At 39.3% G+C, this 16,152-nt stretch overlaps 4 protein-coding genes and 1 pseudogene across 5 annotated transcripts; 2 read left to right on the top strand and 3 right to left on the bottom strand. All coding sequences in view use genetic code 12, as the record gives it.

Annotated features, from left to right (window-relative positions):
* Positions 1 to 439: 439 nt before the first annotated feature.
* KGF56_002877 (uncharacterized protein) lies at positions 440 to 2,329 on the top strand (the record flags this gene model as incomplete). The annotated part of the gene is made up of 1 exon (XM_049324152.1): positions 440 to 2,329. One exon carries the CDS (start codon positions 440 to 442, stop codon positions 2,327 to 2,329), a length of 1,890 nt encoding a protein of 629 aa, XP_049180102.1.
* Positions 2,330 to 2,449: 120 nt separating this feature from the next.
* CDC7 (serine/threonine protein kinase) lies at positions 2,450 to 4,420 on the bottom strand (the record flags this gene model as incomplete). Its single annotated transcript, XM_049324153.1, has 1 exon — positions 2,450 to 4,420. The coding sequence occupies one exon, from the start codon at positions 4,418 to 4,420 to the stop codon at positions 2,450 to 2,452; it is 1,971 nt and encodes a 656-aa protein (XP_049180103.1).
* A 696-nt stretch (positions 4,421 to 5,116) lies between these two features.
* Positions 5,117 to 8,580, top strand: KGF56_002879 (annotated as a pseudogene). Its single transcript has 6 exons — positions 5,117 to 5,151; positions 5,601 to 6,069; positions 6,307 to 6,738; positions 7,187 to 7,203; positions 7,257 to 7,722; positions 7,921 to 8,580. Coding segments are annotated over exons 1-6 (2,079 nt in total).
* Positions 8,581 to 8,674: 94 nt separating this feature from the next.
* On the bottom strand, positions 8,675 to 11,617 carry KGF56_002880 (uncharacterized protein; the record flags this gene model as incomplete). The annotated part of the gene is made up of 1 exon (XM_049324154.1): positions 8,675 to 11,617. The coding sequence occupies one exon, from the start codon at positions 11,615 to 11,617 to the stop codon at positions 8,675 to 8,677; it is 2,943 nt and encodes a 980-aa protein (XP_049180104.1).
* A 455-nt stretch (positions 11,618 to 12,072) lies between these two features.
* Positions 12,073 to 15,162, bottom strand: BUD14 (protein phosphatase regulator; the record flags this gene model as incomplete). Its single annotated transcript, XM_049324155.1, has 1 exon — positions 12,073 to 15,162. One exon carries the CDS (start codon positions 15,160 to 15,162, stop codon positions 12,073 to 12,075), a length of 3,090 nt encoding a protein of 1,029 aa, XP_049180105.1.
* Between the last annotated feature and the right edge of the window lie 990 nt (positions 15,163 to 16,152).

Below are 16,152 nucleotides of genomic sequence, written 5' to 3' on the forward strand. Positions count from 1 at the left end.
AAGCGCAGTGCTACCAAATGTCTAAACGACATTTTTAATTCAACATCGACTACCGAGACCACAAAGAACCAACCAACCAACCTTCTTTATTAGTTTGAAACCTCCCCTCCCTCCCTCTAGATCCATAACTTGCAACTCCACTTGAAGCGTTCTAAGTTATCGTTAGCCTGGTTTTCCATTTACATCTGACCATCACTTCAAAACTGCTGCTTTGCTTTTCTTTTCCCTAAAAGTGGAAAAAGAATTTATTTAATCACTTTGATCACTTTAGCTGAGATTTAGCGCTACTCCATATATCAAACAAGGCTCCCTATAGTGGACATCTTTCCCTTTTTTTTACCCGGGGGTTGTTTTTTTTCATTACTTTGAGCGGATGGGTAACGAGACAAGAAGATAGAAATACAAATATAACCCAAGTCAATCGTGTGAAGAGAGGGTCATGTCGTTTACTTTTACCAGACAAAGATCATCATCTGTGAACTCTATTGGGTCTAACCACTCTTCCTTCTCCCCACAACTACCGATAAGTAATGTTCCACAACAACCACAACCAATACTGCTGCATTTTTTCAACCATGGACAATCATTACAGAAGCTGACCCTATTGTCGAAGTCGCAATCTCCTTATCAAGTGTCTCCACAAAGAAGCCCATCTCCTGGCCATTTTGTGATCAGCAAACTTTCTCTGATTGAACTACCTCAATCAAGATTACCGTTTCAAGGGCCCGGCGTCTGTAAATCAGCGACCACCGCTACCACTACCGCAAACACTACCACTACCACCACCACTACCACTAATAGTACCACTACCACCGCAAACACTGCCACTACCACTACCACCACCACTACCACTAATAGTACCACTACACCCACTACATCTGCGAACAACATCAGCTCGACTCCGGTTCTAGCAGCAACAACCATCAATCAACAACAGCTACACAATAATATCGCACCAACTCCGAGTTCAGTACGAAGCATGTCCATCGTAAGCCTTGATCGAAGTCCAAGAAACTCCATCATTTCACTAGATGAAAATTTAAGATCATCGCAAAATACAAGGAACAATAGCTCAACAAGTCTTGCTTCATTGACTAATCCTAACCACTCATTATTATCCATGACTCCTCACACAACTTGTAATGCATCTACTTCTACTTATAAGAATACTAGCAGCAGCGCCTGTAGCAGCGCCAGTGGCGAAGGCTCTAGTCATATCCGTAAAATGACTAGTATTCTTGGGAATGGAAGTGCCATTATATCAGATGACGATTCTGAAATTGATTGTATGCTGAGCTCATCAATAATTAAGAAACCTATAACCACTAATACAGATACGAGTACTCAACCAGCTACAATAAAATCAATGCTAAAACCAATTCAACACCACCACCATCACCATCACCACCTTCTCCTCCAACACCAACATCAACACCAACATCAACACCAACACCGAGCTAAAAGACGCAGTTTTAAAGAGGATTCAAGAAATCAACTCAAGAATGATTACAATTTCAAATTTCACGATTATGCCACTGCATCAACTTCCATTCCTTCTCCGATGATACTCACATCTCCATTGAACCACAACCATTCAGTCCATTTGAATCATTTGAATGCTAGTCCTACATCAGATTCAATGGGATACAATAATAATTGTAACAACTCCAAAGGAGAACTTTTATCCCCAATTGAAAGTTCGAATGCACTTGGTTCACAAAGTGTACAGTCTTCGGTATTGACAAAATCGCCGAGTAGTAATGGGACGGGAAATACATTCACATTGAAAAAGTTAAGAGCAAACAATTTGATTCAACAGTCAATGTACATTAAGAGAAAATTGGCATTTTCAAAAGATTTGCAAATTGATCTAAATCACGCAAGTGAGACTTCGATCATTACCAATTCTGTAAACACCAATTTACCGTTTTCTTCCTCATCCATACCCACATCCACATCGTCACTACCCTCCTCTTTAACCAATCCAGACTGGAAAATTTATTCAACACCAAATACCAGCGACTTCTCGTTGAAGAAATCATTACTATCATCAAATGGTGGATTGGATACACCATTTCTCAAAGGATCGGTTGATACCACACAGTTGGCAATTCTGCAGCAGAATGAATTGATCAATAAATTGAATAGGAAATGGAACAAGACGATGATGAATGAAAAGCCAAAAGGCTCAAAAAAGGGACAAGGTGCTGTAGCAGTATTGAGTATTGTTCCCAATGAGAAGAAACGACCAAGACAGAAATCATTTGATACAGAGGGTGAATATGAGAGTTTTGATGATTCAAGTGGCGACCTATACGATGAAGACTGATTTTTGATGCTACGAGTGTCCTTTTCTTTAATACGTTTCAAGACGTTGTTAAACTTTATATGTAATTTTTATTTCTTTTTCTTTTGTTTATCTAACAATACTATTTAATTTTGATTTTATTCACAATATAACATCATCATCCTCATACTCTTCATGATCCAAATGGGATAATTCGTAAAAGAAAGGAAGTTTTAATATTTGCTTAGCAGTTAATCTCTTTCCTGGATCCATCTTGAAGCAACAACCTAACAACTCCATTAGATATTTATGATCCTTATAGTTTTCAATCTTTGTTGCATAATTATTCATCATTTCGTTTCTTGTTTTGATAGATAAACCATCTACTTCTTCCCATTTTGGTTTAATAAATTTGTCTCCATTACTGCTAAATAGATCCATTGTATCATAAATGACGCTATCCGAGGGTATTCCCTGAGTGTCGACTTCTTTTTTCAAAAAATCGTACAAGACTTTGATTAAATTTCCCTTATGGGCAGGATTGGTTACTTCGTTCATGGAGATTTCTAATCCGCATCCGTGCAATGCTGCGCATCTAACTAGCTGATCATACCCAAAGATCAAAGCCAATTCAACAATGGCATCAGTATCATCTGGAGAATTGAAAAGTGGAAATTTTCTAGTAAGAAATGATAAGCCAATTACACCCGCTGACCATACATCGATTTGAGTAGTTTGATTGGTACATTTGAACAAGACTTCAGGAGCTCTAAAACCTCTTGTTCCTGCTCTATTGGCTCTTCTTGGTGGTCTATTATCTGTTTTTAAGTAAGCTCCTTTTACGTGAAACCTTTTCGAAATCGATTTGTGAGATATGGTAGCAGCAGAGGCACCACTGCCACCACTGCCACCACCACTACTCTTATCTCTGTTGTTCAAGCAAGGGCAAGCAGTAATATGGCTAGCATTACTCGAGGGGGAATTAATTACCTGTTTCTCGGCAAGACCAAAATCCACCAATACTCCTCTTCCTTTGAATGGGTCATACAAGAAATTAGTGGGTTTAAGATCACGATGGATTACACCTCGATCATGTACATACTCTAGCGATTGGAATAATTCCCACAAGTATTTCTTTATTCCTTTTATTGGCAAGTCACGATAAAACTCGCGGAAATCATAGTGATGGTAATAAGGCAATATCGCTAGTATTTGATCTTGATGACGTAACACATCCAACAATGGTGCAACTCTGGAGTTTCCGGTAAACATATAAAGTAGATTCAACTCATTGAATATCCTGTTAGGAGACGATGTCACATAAATCTGCTTTAGTGCAACAATGGGGTTTTTCTTTTTCTTTTTCCTCATTTTTAATGCAAAGGAGTTATTTTTCTTGAACTTCTTTAATGGGGGTGATCTCCATACGTCGGTGTTTAGTTGCACCAGACCATTGAGTGCCTCGGCTTTGTACACGGTAGAGAACGTTCCCTCGCCAATCTTGTCGATTAAACGATAGTCCGTAGCTAAAATGGGAAAACTATTTTCTAGTTTCTGCATTTCTTCTAGCACTTCTAAAGACACTTCGTCGTCGTCGTCTATCACCTCATTATCCACGGCCACTGCGTCATTCTCTTTATCCACAGTCTCTGCGTCATCCTCATCCTCTGCCACGCGTTTTTGTGCCTGTTTGTTTTGCCTGTGTTTCACACTATTTTGTAGAGTAGTTCTCGAAATTGACGTGGAAACCTCCGTTTCCTCATCCATTTCTAATTTTGTAGGAACTGGATTGCTTGAGCCCTGGTTACCGCCCGTAGATGGTTTCAAAAGATTCAGGTTCCGTATGAATGATTTACTTGCGTTTAGCTGCAAATTCTTGTCCACGCTGCCACTTGCACCTTCTCGGGATAATTGGTGTTTTTCCTTAAACGGATTATTTTCGTCATCTTCACTTTGCTGGCGCCTGCTCCTTTGACTCCAGGAGCTCATTGAATGGGATAGCTGGTGACGCAAAACGCCAGTAGTAGTCTTGTAAGTCTGCAAGGACCTATTAGACGCGTGAAGGTCCTGTTGCGAATCCAAACTTTGTGAATGCCGCTGCGATAGCGAAGCTGTCATTACCTCCTCAACCATGGTCAACAAAAGGGCAAGATATAAAAACAAAGACCAAACACCCGCAAAACGCACGCTCAGTTGAAATATCCCACCAAAACAACAAATCCCTTTCAATACCAGCGCCAATTCAACTTCAACAAACACCTTTTCTTGCTTGTTTCAAGCTTGCAACAAAAGCTCTAAATTTTCAAAATCATTTTTCTATCGTGCTTTTTAAAAGTAAACATTTCGGGTTTACGCGATTCACTTTTAATGTCGTGGGACTTTTATCGTAAATAGTTTTTGCGACTTATAAAGATGTCGTGGACAACTTTTGCGACTTACATAATTGTCGTTGTAAACAGTTTTGCAACTTTATATGATTATCGTTGTCTGTGTCGTAGAACAGTTTTGCGACTTACAAGATTGTCGTCGCACCCTATGTCGTCGTTGTCGCTCCTTTTCACTAGTCAGTGTCCTCTACTATCGAGCAGAGCAGCACTCAGTAGCTTGTTACAACACTATCGAGCATAGTGTTAGTAGTGTCACTTGTCAGTGCTGCTCCACTATCTCGCTCTCGATAGTGTCGCTCGATAGTGTCGCTCGATAGTGTCGCTCGATAGTGTCGCTCGATAGTGTCGCAGCCTAAAATCTTTTTACGACTTGATGATCAAATCTAAAACTGAAGAATGGTTTCACTATTTATGTAAATTATGAAACCCTTGAAAGAAAAATATGTTTACTAGACCAATTGCTAAGTCTTGCAATTGGTATGACCATTTGTGGTTATCTCTTTTCATTTTTGATTACCTTTCACTTTTGATAACTATCGAGCAGAGCTGTTCCACTATCTCGCTCTGCTCGATAGTGTCACACTATTTTGATCATCTCTTCATCTTGATTACTTCTGATTACTATGGTATCAATAGTTTGATAACAGTGTCTTGGAAATAAATGTCGTGAAATATTTTTTTCGACAATCGCATTATAGAAAATTTTTCACCATAACCAGCCAATTTGAGTGCTAAAGAGAGTTAAGCTAAAGCTAGTGACGAGAAGCAAAGCAAAGCAAAGCAAAGCAAGTATTGGCAAAGCAAGTCTAGTGTCGCTTAACTGCTGCTTTATTATTGCTCAAGTGTTGTCTTAGTTCTGGTGTTGCCTTTCTGCTAGTGTTGCCTTTAGTGCTGTTATTGATAATGAGGTATACTTGTTTGCAGAGACAATTTTCAACTTCAAGTACCTTGTTCAGAGGTAGAAGATCCAGTAGGAGAGAACTTATGGACAAGAAGAAATTGCTCCAAGACTTTCGCAAATTCCTAGGTCCAAGAAACATAACAGGCGATTACTACAAAAATAAATACTTTTATGCCCCTCAGAACAATAAACCCAACTATATAGTCCCCGACGGCATGCCCGTTGTTGGAGAAGGCAAAATACCTAGAATCATGCCTCAATACAACAAATTCCAACCTTCATCTTATAGAGACCCTAATTTGCACCCATTTCCTCAAAACACCCTAACTAAAACAGCATATATGATACCAGAATATCTAAAGCTACAGATTGTTGAAGACGCTACAATCAGAGAATTGCATCCTCAGGAAATTGCTCATAAATATGGTCTCAACATCCAAAGAGTCGAGGCTATATTGAAACTAGACTCAATTCGAAAACAGTTTACGCCAAAAGTATGTACAAAAATTTTTTGTTCCCCCCCCCCCCCCCCCCCTAGATAATGACATGATGAAATTGCATTTTTATTCGATTAGTCTTGAAGACAGAAATCAAATGGTTACTACTATAAGCACTGAAAAAGAAAACTATCTGGAGGGGGGAGTTACGTTGATGTTTAGGACATTGTTTAGAGAAAAGTTACCCTTTTTCTTTATAAAGTAGTATACTAACATTATTTTTTTTTTTTTTAGGAAACAATTAAGAATGATTTAAAGAAATTTGCAGATGTGATGGGACGGTTGTTCCCCTTGTTCAAAGTTGACAAAACAGCAGATAATTTGACCGAAATTCCTACACCGCACAAGACTTTAACCGATAGATTTGTAACCATTGAGGAAAACCAGCCATTTGGTCCTGTTGACGCGGCTAAGGTCTTAAATTTGGAGCCAGCAGCAAAGACATTGAAAGCTTTGACTGAGTTCAATTTGGAAGAAGCGCAAAAGCAGCAACAAATTATTGAAAGTAAAAAAGTTGACGTGCTTTATGGTAAGAGGAGAGAAAATGATAAGAAATTATTTAGATTCACAATGAAAAAAGTTGGTGAGTTTGGTCATCGTTATGGTGCTTCTAGAAGAGACACAAAATTGGATAGAGGTGTTGGGTTTGATGCTTCAGGAAAAATGGTTTACTTACATCCTGATCAGTAGAGTTGAAAAGGGAAGTCCTTGTATATATGAGTATTGAAGTCCTTGACCTAAACCGTCATCTCTAAATTGTATTCTCGCTTACTCTCTACCGAGTATATAGTCAATAGGGCTAATACAACTTCTAGCTCCCACTAGTATTAGCTCCCACTAGTATTAGCTCCCGCTCGGCTGGAGATTTTTTTTTTCAACTTTGAACGCGTAACTTGAAAGGTTTTGCTGTCGAATACAAAAACTTTGAAAGATTTTCACCATTCAGTTTATTGAACAAAGAAGTATAGGATTTAGGCAGTTTGTTTGTTTTGATACACCCCCCCCCCCCCCCCCCCCACAGAAGCGATGTTTATCCAATCATTACTTATTTTTCTATTAGGCTTTGTCCAATTAATTTCCGGTTCAGCGTTTACTTTTATTCTTGGAGCTCAAGAAAAATCCTGTTTCTATGTCTTTGCTGAGAATCCTAATACACAAATTAGGTATTATTTTGCTGTACAAAGCGGAGGATCGTTTGATGTTGATTATGTGGTGACCGACCCTAATTCGAATGTTATTTATGAGGAGTCCAAAAAGAGACAGGGAGACTATGTGTTCCCAGCTACTGTTATTGGTGAATACGAGTTTTGTTTTTCAAATACTATGCTGACGTATCTGGAAAAAGTTGTTGATTTCGAGATCGAAGTAGAGGAAGATGGCAAAAAGGGCAAAAATGGTAAAGGTGGTAATATCAAGGCAAGCTTACCGGACCAGCCAAATACCAAACCTTTGGCTCATGTCGAGAATATGAAAGTTACCGTTGATAAAATTGAAAGACAATTGGATGGGTTAGCTAAAACTTTACAATACTACAAGACGAGAAACAACCGAAATCAAGCAACAGTGAAATCAACCGAATCTAGGATCTACTACTTCTCCATATTCGAAGTCTTATTGATGGTTGGAATGGGAATGTTGCAGATTATCATTGTTCAATTGTTCTTTAAAGGTGCTAGAAAACAATTGGTATAAATCAAAGAGTGAAAAAAAAAAATTGAAAAATATTAAACTCATCTCTGTATAAATGAAACCTTTGTAGGGATAACTTAGCTCCAGCTTGGCTCGGTTCATCTCCAGCTTCAGCTGCTTACTTTTCTGTTTAGTTGTGGATATTTTCTGATCATCTAGATGTCGGCTCAACAGCCCAATGTAGTAAGTACAGCCTGGTCAAGGTCATCCTCGCCGAAACTACCACTAGATGAAATTGATCTCATCATCACTACCTCCTCCACCTCCACCTCCACTTCTGATTCCCCTGGCTCCTCTCAGGGCGTTACTAAAGAGGATAGACTAGCAAGAGAGTCGGATGTGACGGTATCCAATATCCATAGTTCACAAGCAGAGTATCTTGGTTTCACAATCTACGTGATAAGTACCCTTGCTTTACTTTTATACATTGCTTGGTGTATACTACCAGCCAGTATATTGCACAAATTGGGTATTTTTTATTATCCCGACAAGTATTGGAGCATTGCTGTGCCGAGTTATAGTCTAATGGCAATGTTGTTCACTTATATTTGGTTTGCTTTGTATAACACTGAAATCTTGACCAGGAAATTAAGTGATTTGAATTGTTTTGTTGATGAGTATACTCAGTTTCCGGGGGAGAGCAGTAATAGCAAGAAGATGTCAATTGTAAAGGGGGATAACAAAGGGGATAACAAAGGGGATAACAAAGGGGATGAGGAAAGGCGGGACACGGTAATTGAGTATATACATAAAGCACCTAGCGGTGTTTGGGATCTACCAATTACTTTGGTAAACGAAGTGCTATACACGGAAGAATAAAAGAGTAACAAAAATGAGGACTACTATACATGTGTATCCTTTAGAATCTATATACTTTTAAAATTGATCTATATTTTGCTCCAAAAGTCGCCTCCTATATACTAATAGCTTGTCTCGATGATGGATCAACAAATTTCAAAATCTGCAGATTCCATACTTCTTCACCTACCAAATTCTTGAAATTGGTGATCAATTCCAAAAAGAGACTTTGTAATTCGCTACTGGAATCTTGATAATTGGCAATCACCTCCAAAAATTTACCAAGTCGTTTTCTTCCTTGTTGAGTATTTAACCCACCAAATCCTTGATCGGGATTTAAGTTAATAACTTGGATCATTCCTTTTATCCCAGTCTGTTTTTCTTCATTATCTTCAAGATTCAAGAAATTCTCTGACCAAGGTTGAATGAATTCGACTAATCTCGGTGCAACAATTTCTGCTCCTTTTAACCCTATTCTGCCTAATGTAATTGCACAATTCTCCAAAACCGTGGATTCAATATCTTGGTTGTTCAATACGGGAATCAACAAATTCAAAAAATTCTCCAAATACTGACTCGTCTCTGCTTGAGGTAATCGAATAATCATCTCTCCCAAGGCCCAGATAGCATTATTATAAGCAGCAAACGTTTCCCGCGTACGAATAGTAATCTCCTTACCAACAATAAGGAAAATCAGATGCAAATAAGGCTTCAAAACATCAATCGCATAAATGGCAAGGTCCCCCAATAACGCAAATGCCGATTGTCGAACATCAGTGTTGTAATCCTCCATACATACAAGTAACAAAGTAGGCAAATCTGTATTGGCTGGATCCCTGTGTTGGATTAAATCTATTGATTGATATTCAAAACCTTGAATTAATCCATCAATTAAATCTAACGATGTAACCATGAAATCCTTCTCTGGTACATCAATACTCGGATCAGTTTGACAATTTTGATCAATTAATATACAATTGGATAAAATTTTCATAGCTCGTTCATAAGCCGGCACTGCATAAGGAGCAAATAACTCTTTCAATGTAGCGGCAACTGACGCCATACATTCTAATAGTGGCCATAATGCAGTATCATCATCCTTCAACAGTTCCCACCTTGCTAGTAAAGGTGGTAGCAAAATATTTATATGATTGGCATCGCGAGCTAAATTGCCATATCCCATTTTCTCAACAAATGTTTGAACACAATCATATAAAATAATCAAATTCTTTCTTTGATACATTTGGAAACATTTGGCAAATTGCTGCAATAAGGGCTCAAGGTAGAATACAATTAATGAAGCATCACTTTCCTCAATAAACGAAGCAAGTGCAGAACACGCGGCTTCTTGTACAACTTTCTTCAGATCCAATACACAAGAAACAATCGATTGGAAAGTAGGCTGGAAATAATTGGCATACTCGCCACCTTCATGTGCCTCGATACTGACCCATGCTGCATAACGTGACAAAGTCCAGCATGTCATTTGGCGCACTCTAGGCTGTTCATCTTGTAATCTATCAACTAAGAAGGGTACTAATTGAGGTAGCTTATCACTGGCTAATTTAGTAAAGCTGACACTCATTGCACCAAAAGCTAAAATAGCAGCTTCCCTAGTTGGCCAATGTTCCGAGACTATTTTCTCCTGCAAAATTGGTAATGCTACTAGTAATACTTCCTGTGGTAGTTTCTCGCTCAATGAGTCTAATGTAGCTGCTGAGCATTTTCTCAAACTCCAATGACTCAAGTCGCCATCATCATCATCATCATCGTCGTCGTCGTCGTCGTCATCGTCATCGTCTTCCTCTTCTTCTACTACTACTACTCTACCTTCTTCAACCTCATTGTTATCGCCATTCTTCTTGTTCTTATCTGACATCGTTGCTGTTGCCGTTGCCATTGTTCTCGCTTCTTTTGTTTTAGCGTTTGTAGGCTTGATATCCTGGTCTTTATCCATAACATGAGCATCATCATTCTCATCAGCCATTTCAATCGAAAGTATCTCATCATTAGAGTATACCATTTTGTCCAACAATAAAGGCAAAATAATTTTCAATTTATCCAGAGTGAAAACAACTGAAAGCTCATTTGAATTAGCCAAGGCTAATAAAAACTCACAAGCTTCAAGACTCACTTCTAAATCTTGTTCAATCTGCATCAAATGAATACAATAGTGAATTACCCCTTCAACATGAGGCATCAATTTATCAGGCCTGGTCTCCAATATCAACAAGAATGAAGTACATATATTTTTTTTCAATTTCTCTCCATACTCACTCTTGTCATTATCTGTTTCCTGAGCCAATTGGAAAATCTTGGTTAGAAAATGATCCAATATGACTAGAAAAGATTGTGTGTTCAATGTAATGAATTGGTTTATACAATGGACTGCCAAAGCCTTGACTTTCAAACTAGACAGGTCCATTAATTTGAGAAACTCTGCTATTAGTAAATTCAAAGGTCGCTCGCCTCCAGGAATCTCTTTATCTAACTCCAAATATGAATCCTCGCAGATCTTGGCTAGCGCGCTCATGGCAGCTTCTTGTGTTTTGTACTCTTGCATGGAGTTTTCCTTGGTCCTCCCGCTGTCACTATCATTGCTGCTGCCGCTACTACCACCACCACCACCATTACTACTACTATTACCCTGTGCCAATTGCAATAAATCACTCAACGCAGTCCCCCATTGTTCCAATCCATATATAGCAAAAAGCGAACTTATAACACTCCCGGTAATATTCCTTACTAAATGATCCCAGCTTTTCAATCCATGCATAATGTGACTCATAAGATAGGTTCGATCTAGATTTAAATTATTCAAATCACGATTCTTCAATATACTATTCTTCAAATTTATCCCCGCGGCAGCTCGTACCTCGGGCTTGGTCAGATCATCAACTACAAGTATTGTGAATAAATAATTCTCGATTTCCTTATTCTGCTTAGCTTGTGCTAGGGCCTCATTGGCTAATTTTCTTTCTTCACCATTTGTCGATAATGCTCCCTGAAAAATATGTTTGAGCTGTACAAGAGCATGCTCATCTGGCGTCCAGGACATCTCTTTTGGAAAAAAGGGGGAAGCAAACAAATCAGGCCGGTCAAAATACAGTCAATAATTCCTTTCAGTGGGAACCCGTGTTAAGCAAGTGCACCTAAGACCGAATAACCTCTAATGTTACCTGAGATGAGCTGTGATTGATACTCGAAAATAAAAGTTCTCGATTTGCATTGAAAAAAAAATTTGAAAAGAGAATACGGAAAATAAAATGATACCATAAGAGCATTCTTGGACCTAAGTAAGAGTATTCTTGGTGGAGGTAAGCTACGGTACAGTTGTTGGTATTGTTATAGCTTTTATTCATTGTCATCTTCTTGTATAGTATGTATGAAAACAGTTTGTATATATAGAAAGCAAAAAATTATTAGCACAACAATTCTGTTTCATACAAAAGGCATTAGTACAAGATTTCAAGATTTCTGTTTCATCACCACAGGCTGCTGTTACTAAATCTACTACAACATATCATCTAGTTCTGCCAATTTTTCTGCCAACTCGTCGAATTTCCCCAATATAGGCATAAACATTTCATGTACAGGTTTACTCTTCCTCCTTTCTCCAGTTGGTGTCATTAGCGTCACATTGTTACTAGTAGACCCCACATAAGCACTCTTTAAAGTGGTTCCGTTTCCATATTTTCTTCGCTCATCAAACGGGGTAAGTGAGTTCATACTTGTAAGTGGCGTGATGTTATAGTCTGATGGATCGTGGTCTTGATCTTCGGATTCACTTAATATTCCTTTTCCCTCGTCCTCGTCCTCGTCCTCGTCCTCATCCTCATCCTCCTCTTTCCTCTCCTCTTCCTTTCTCTTTTTATTGTTCTGCTTCTCTTTCTCCATACATACTTCCTTCGCCTTGTCTTGCTCCCTACTAATGCTGATTTTGGAAAAATCCGTATCTGAAAATTCAAAGTTTCGGGTTTCTGTTTGCAAATATGTCGGTGTCGTTGATAAGATAGGCAATGACGCTGTTACGGGCGCCGGAGAACGTAATTGTTCAGTAGCGTTATGAGGCATGCATGTCACTGGAGGTGAGTATTGTGGAGACTTGTTGTCAGACTCCTTGTTGTTCAGAGAGGTATTTGATAATGGCGAGGTTCTTGCAATTAAATATCGTAATGGGCTTTCTAATATATTGGATGAGACACGCAGCGGAGACTTTGTACAAAAATCAATGACTCCGTGAGGTTGACCACTGGATGAATTGCAATTCCGCATAGAAGTTTGGGATGGAGATGGTGTAGAGGGATTTTGAGCAATTGATCCTTGAGTCGGACTTGGTGATGCTGGTAATTTGTTTGTAAATGGTTGTTGATGTTTCAAAGGCAAAGTTAAAGATGAGGATGAAGAAGAAGACGGGGACTTAGGTAACGTGTAGAAATCGGATTTCTGCGAGTTGAGTGAGGTGCAACTCCTTGATTCTGGTGCCTTATCATGAGACCTCAATGGTACACCCAGCTGCATGTATGAAGTGGCAGCAGTGGTAGAAGCGGTATGTTTAATAGATTCATTGGAGCTGCTGCTCACCTCGGCTACATCTTGGGAACTCTTGAAACTTTTATCAGCTTCTGCAGTATCATTATGCACTGTCTTTTCGATATTGTGTATCATCTCTTCAGTAGTTTTGCCTCCTTCGTCAATTTGATAATCATCAAAACAAAATCCAAGATCATCATCCAGATCAATCTCTTCGCCTCCTTCGTCAGAGCTTTGATTCATCTGCTCTTGAATATCACTGGTCATTTGAGTCAATCTGTCTAAAATCACTGATCTTTTCAAATTTTGAAAATCCTGGTTTCTCTCTTCGCGTTCTGCATCAAATTGTCCTGTTTTCGGTACTGGAGTATCAGGGGAAAATGAACCAATTGAGGCATCATCAGTAGAAATCAAGGCAGGCGGGTTAAGCTTCCTTTGATTTATTAGTCCGTTAGACCTTGTGTTCTTTTTGTTAATCAATAACGGGACCTCTCCAGAGTAGACATCACTCAATGTTTCTGCCTCTATTACAGGTGGTTCTTCTCCTCTTCCTCCTTCTTTTAATTCCTTTGTTGGATGCAGTGGCAGTTTAAAATCCGGTAATTCAACGTTATATCGATTGAGGTTCTGTCGTATCTCGTTCTTACCATATGTTCTCTCAGGCACTGCATTGTGATAAATATCATCATTCAAACTTTCCATTTCCGACTCATTCTTTCCCATTTCATCACTTTCGCTCTCTAAATCATTCAAATCTTCAAAAGTAACAGATTTCACATTGACACCAGAATCCTTTGACTTTACTTGCAGATCATTGCTGCTAGTACTATTATTACTATTATTATTATTATTATTATTATCATTTTTCTCATTTTTCTCTGAATAAACTTCATTCTCGATTGATTTCTCCAATACTTCATTTTTATAGCAATTCAATCTAGCTAGCCTTTCTCCGTGAGTTTCTAGACATTCTGCTGGAACAAATCCGATTTTTCCATCCTCATTATCCAGAAAAACCATTTCATCAATGGGAAAATCTGTACCTAGTCTCTGTAACCGAGCTATTCGTTCTCCTTTCGAAAGTTTTCGAATCAACCACCAATAATTATCATCGTCATTAACTAAATGCACTGGTTCATCTCTTAGTAAAGAACAATGAGAAGGTTCAGGACCAGAAAAATCGTATAGGCCGTATAGTTTGTCGGGGTCTAGATCCTGTGGAGGTGATCTTGGTGCTAATGGTGGGATCATCAAATCACCTTCTTCTTCTTCTTCTTCTTCCGAGGAGTAAAAGGATTCTTTTTCTTCTTCTTCTTCTTCTCCGCCATAATACTCGCCCTCATACTCATCATGTTCTCTTTCCACAACTCCTTCTTGTTCTTGTTCTTCTTCTTGTTTCTGTTTCTGTTCCTCTTCTTCCTCTTCTTCTTCTTCTTCTTCATTTTGAGAGTAGAATCTATCGTTATCATCGCTGTAGTAATACCCTAGCCTCTCCTCATCCAAGTCATCCTCTTCATCATTATTTAGGGGTGTTCCATCTTTCTCTTGTGAATCTTCTATCTTCAGCAGCTTGGTTTTCCCATCTGGATAATCTGAATTCCGTTCTAGTCTATTCTGAGTCAAATTTAAAGAATTCTTTCTCGCTAGTTTACCAGTAAGAGGTCTGGTATTGTTGTGCTTAACCAAATTGTTTTTCTTGCTCTTTACTTTTATCTTATCATCGTTATAAGTTTGTCCAAAACTGGTCATAAAACTTTGTTGTTTCCTCTGTTGAAATAACTCATCTGGGTTGAATATAATATTATGTATTCGTTCGCGTTTTTCATTCATCATCAAATCGGCATCGTTATCATCAATCAAACTTTGTAGAACATGGCTTCGAATCCTTTGCTTTCCCAAGCCAAATAAGTCGCTATTGTGTATTACAGATGACGTCTGAGTTTGTTGTGATGATGTTGTTGACAGTGTCGATAGTTTTCTTGTCAAGTCCCGTAGTATCTTGTTGGTGTTGTCTAGTGAAGAATGGTCGTACGATTGGGTTGGCATTGTAAAGTCGGTATCGTTTTGCATCTTGTCCGAGTGTACTGTCACAAATGTGCTATCACGACTGTGCTGTTGTGCTGGTGGTTAGCCCTGTTGCTGCTGTGCTGTTGGGCTGCTGCTGTGTTGACGGTTAGCCCTGCTACTGCTGTGCTGTTGGGCTGCTGCTGTGCTGGTGGTTAGCCCTGTTGCTGCTGTGCTGTTGGGCTGCTGCTGTGCTGATAGTTAGCCCTACTTCTGCTCTGCTTCTGCTGTGCTGACGGTTAGCCCTGTTGCTGCTCTGCTTCTGCTGTGCTGACGGTTAGCCCTGTTGCTGCTCTGCTTCTGCTGTGCTGATAGTTAGCCCTGTTGCTTCTCTGCTTCTGCTGTGCTGATAGTTAGCCCTGTTGCTTCTCTGCTTCTGCTGTGCTGATAGTTAGCCCTACTTCTGCTCTGCTTCTGCTGTACTGACGGTTAGCCCTGTTGCTGCTCTGCTTCTGCTGTGCTGATAGTTAGCCCTACTTCTGCTCTGCTTCTGCTGTGCTGACGGTTAGCCCTGTTGCTGCTCTGCTTCTGATAGTTAGCCCTGTTGCTGCTGTGCTACTGCTGTGCTGCTGATAGTTAGCCCTGCTGTGATCCTGTGATCCTGTGATCCTGTGATCCTGTGATTTTGTGATTTTTGATCCTGTGCTATTGCTGCTAGTATGTCCTGGTATGCACCTGTGCTGCTAGTTTACCACTTCTATGACACCTCTTGTATGGTTACTGTCGTTACAAGGTATCAAGAGTTGCTCCAAAATCTCCTTCTGCTCAATAGTGTCGTAGCACTACTATACTCTTACAACTTGGTTACTCCCCTTGATGCCGTTGTTACGGTTGTTACAGGTCGTTACAGTTGTTACGGTTGCTTCTAGCTATTAATGGTAACAGCCGCTACTCCTATAATAGTGCTGTGCTAATGCTGTGCTCTTATTGCCACTGTTTCTTCGACTACTTTCTCTTCCTTTCTTCCTTTCCTTTTAATTTTGTTTTTGTTTTATT

Source organism: Candida oxycetoniae, assembly GCF_023343755.2.
Source record: "Candida oxycetoniae strain CBS 10844 chromosome Unknown scaffold24, whole genome shotgun sequence".
Classification (NCBI taxonomy): domain Eukaryota; kingdom Fungi; phylum Ascomycota; class Pichiomycetes; order Serinales; family Debaryomycetaceae; genus Lodderomyces; species Lodderomyces oxycetoniae.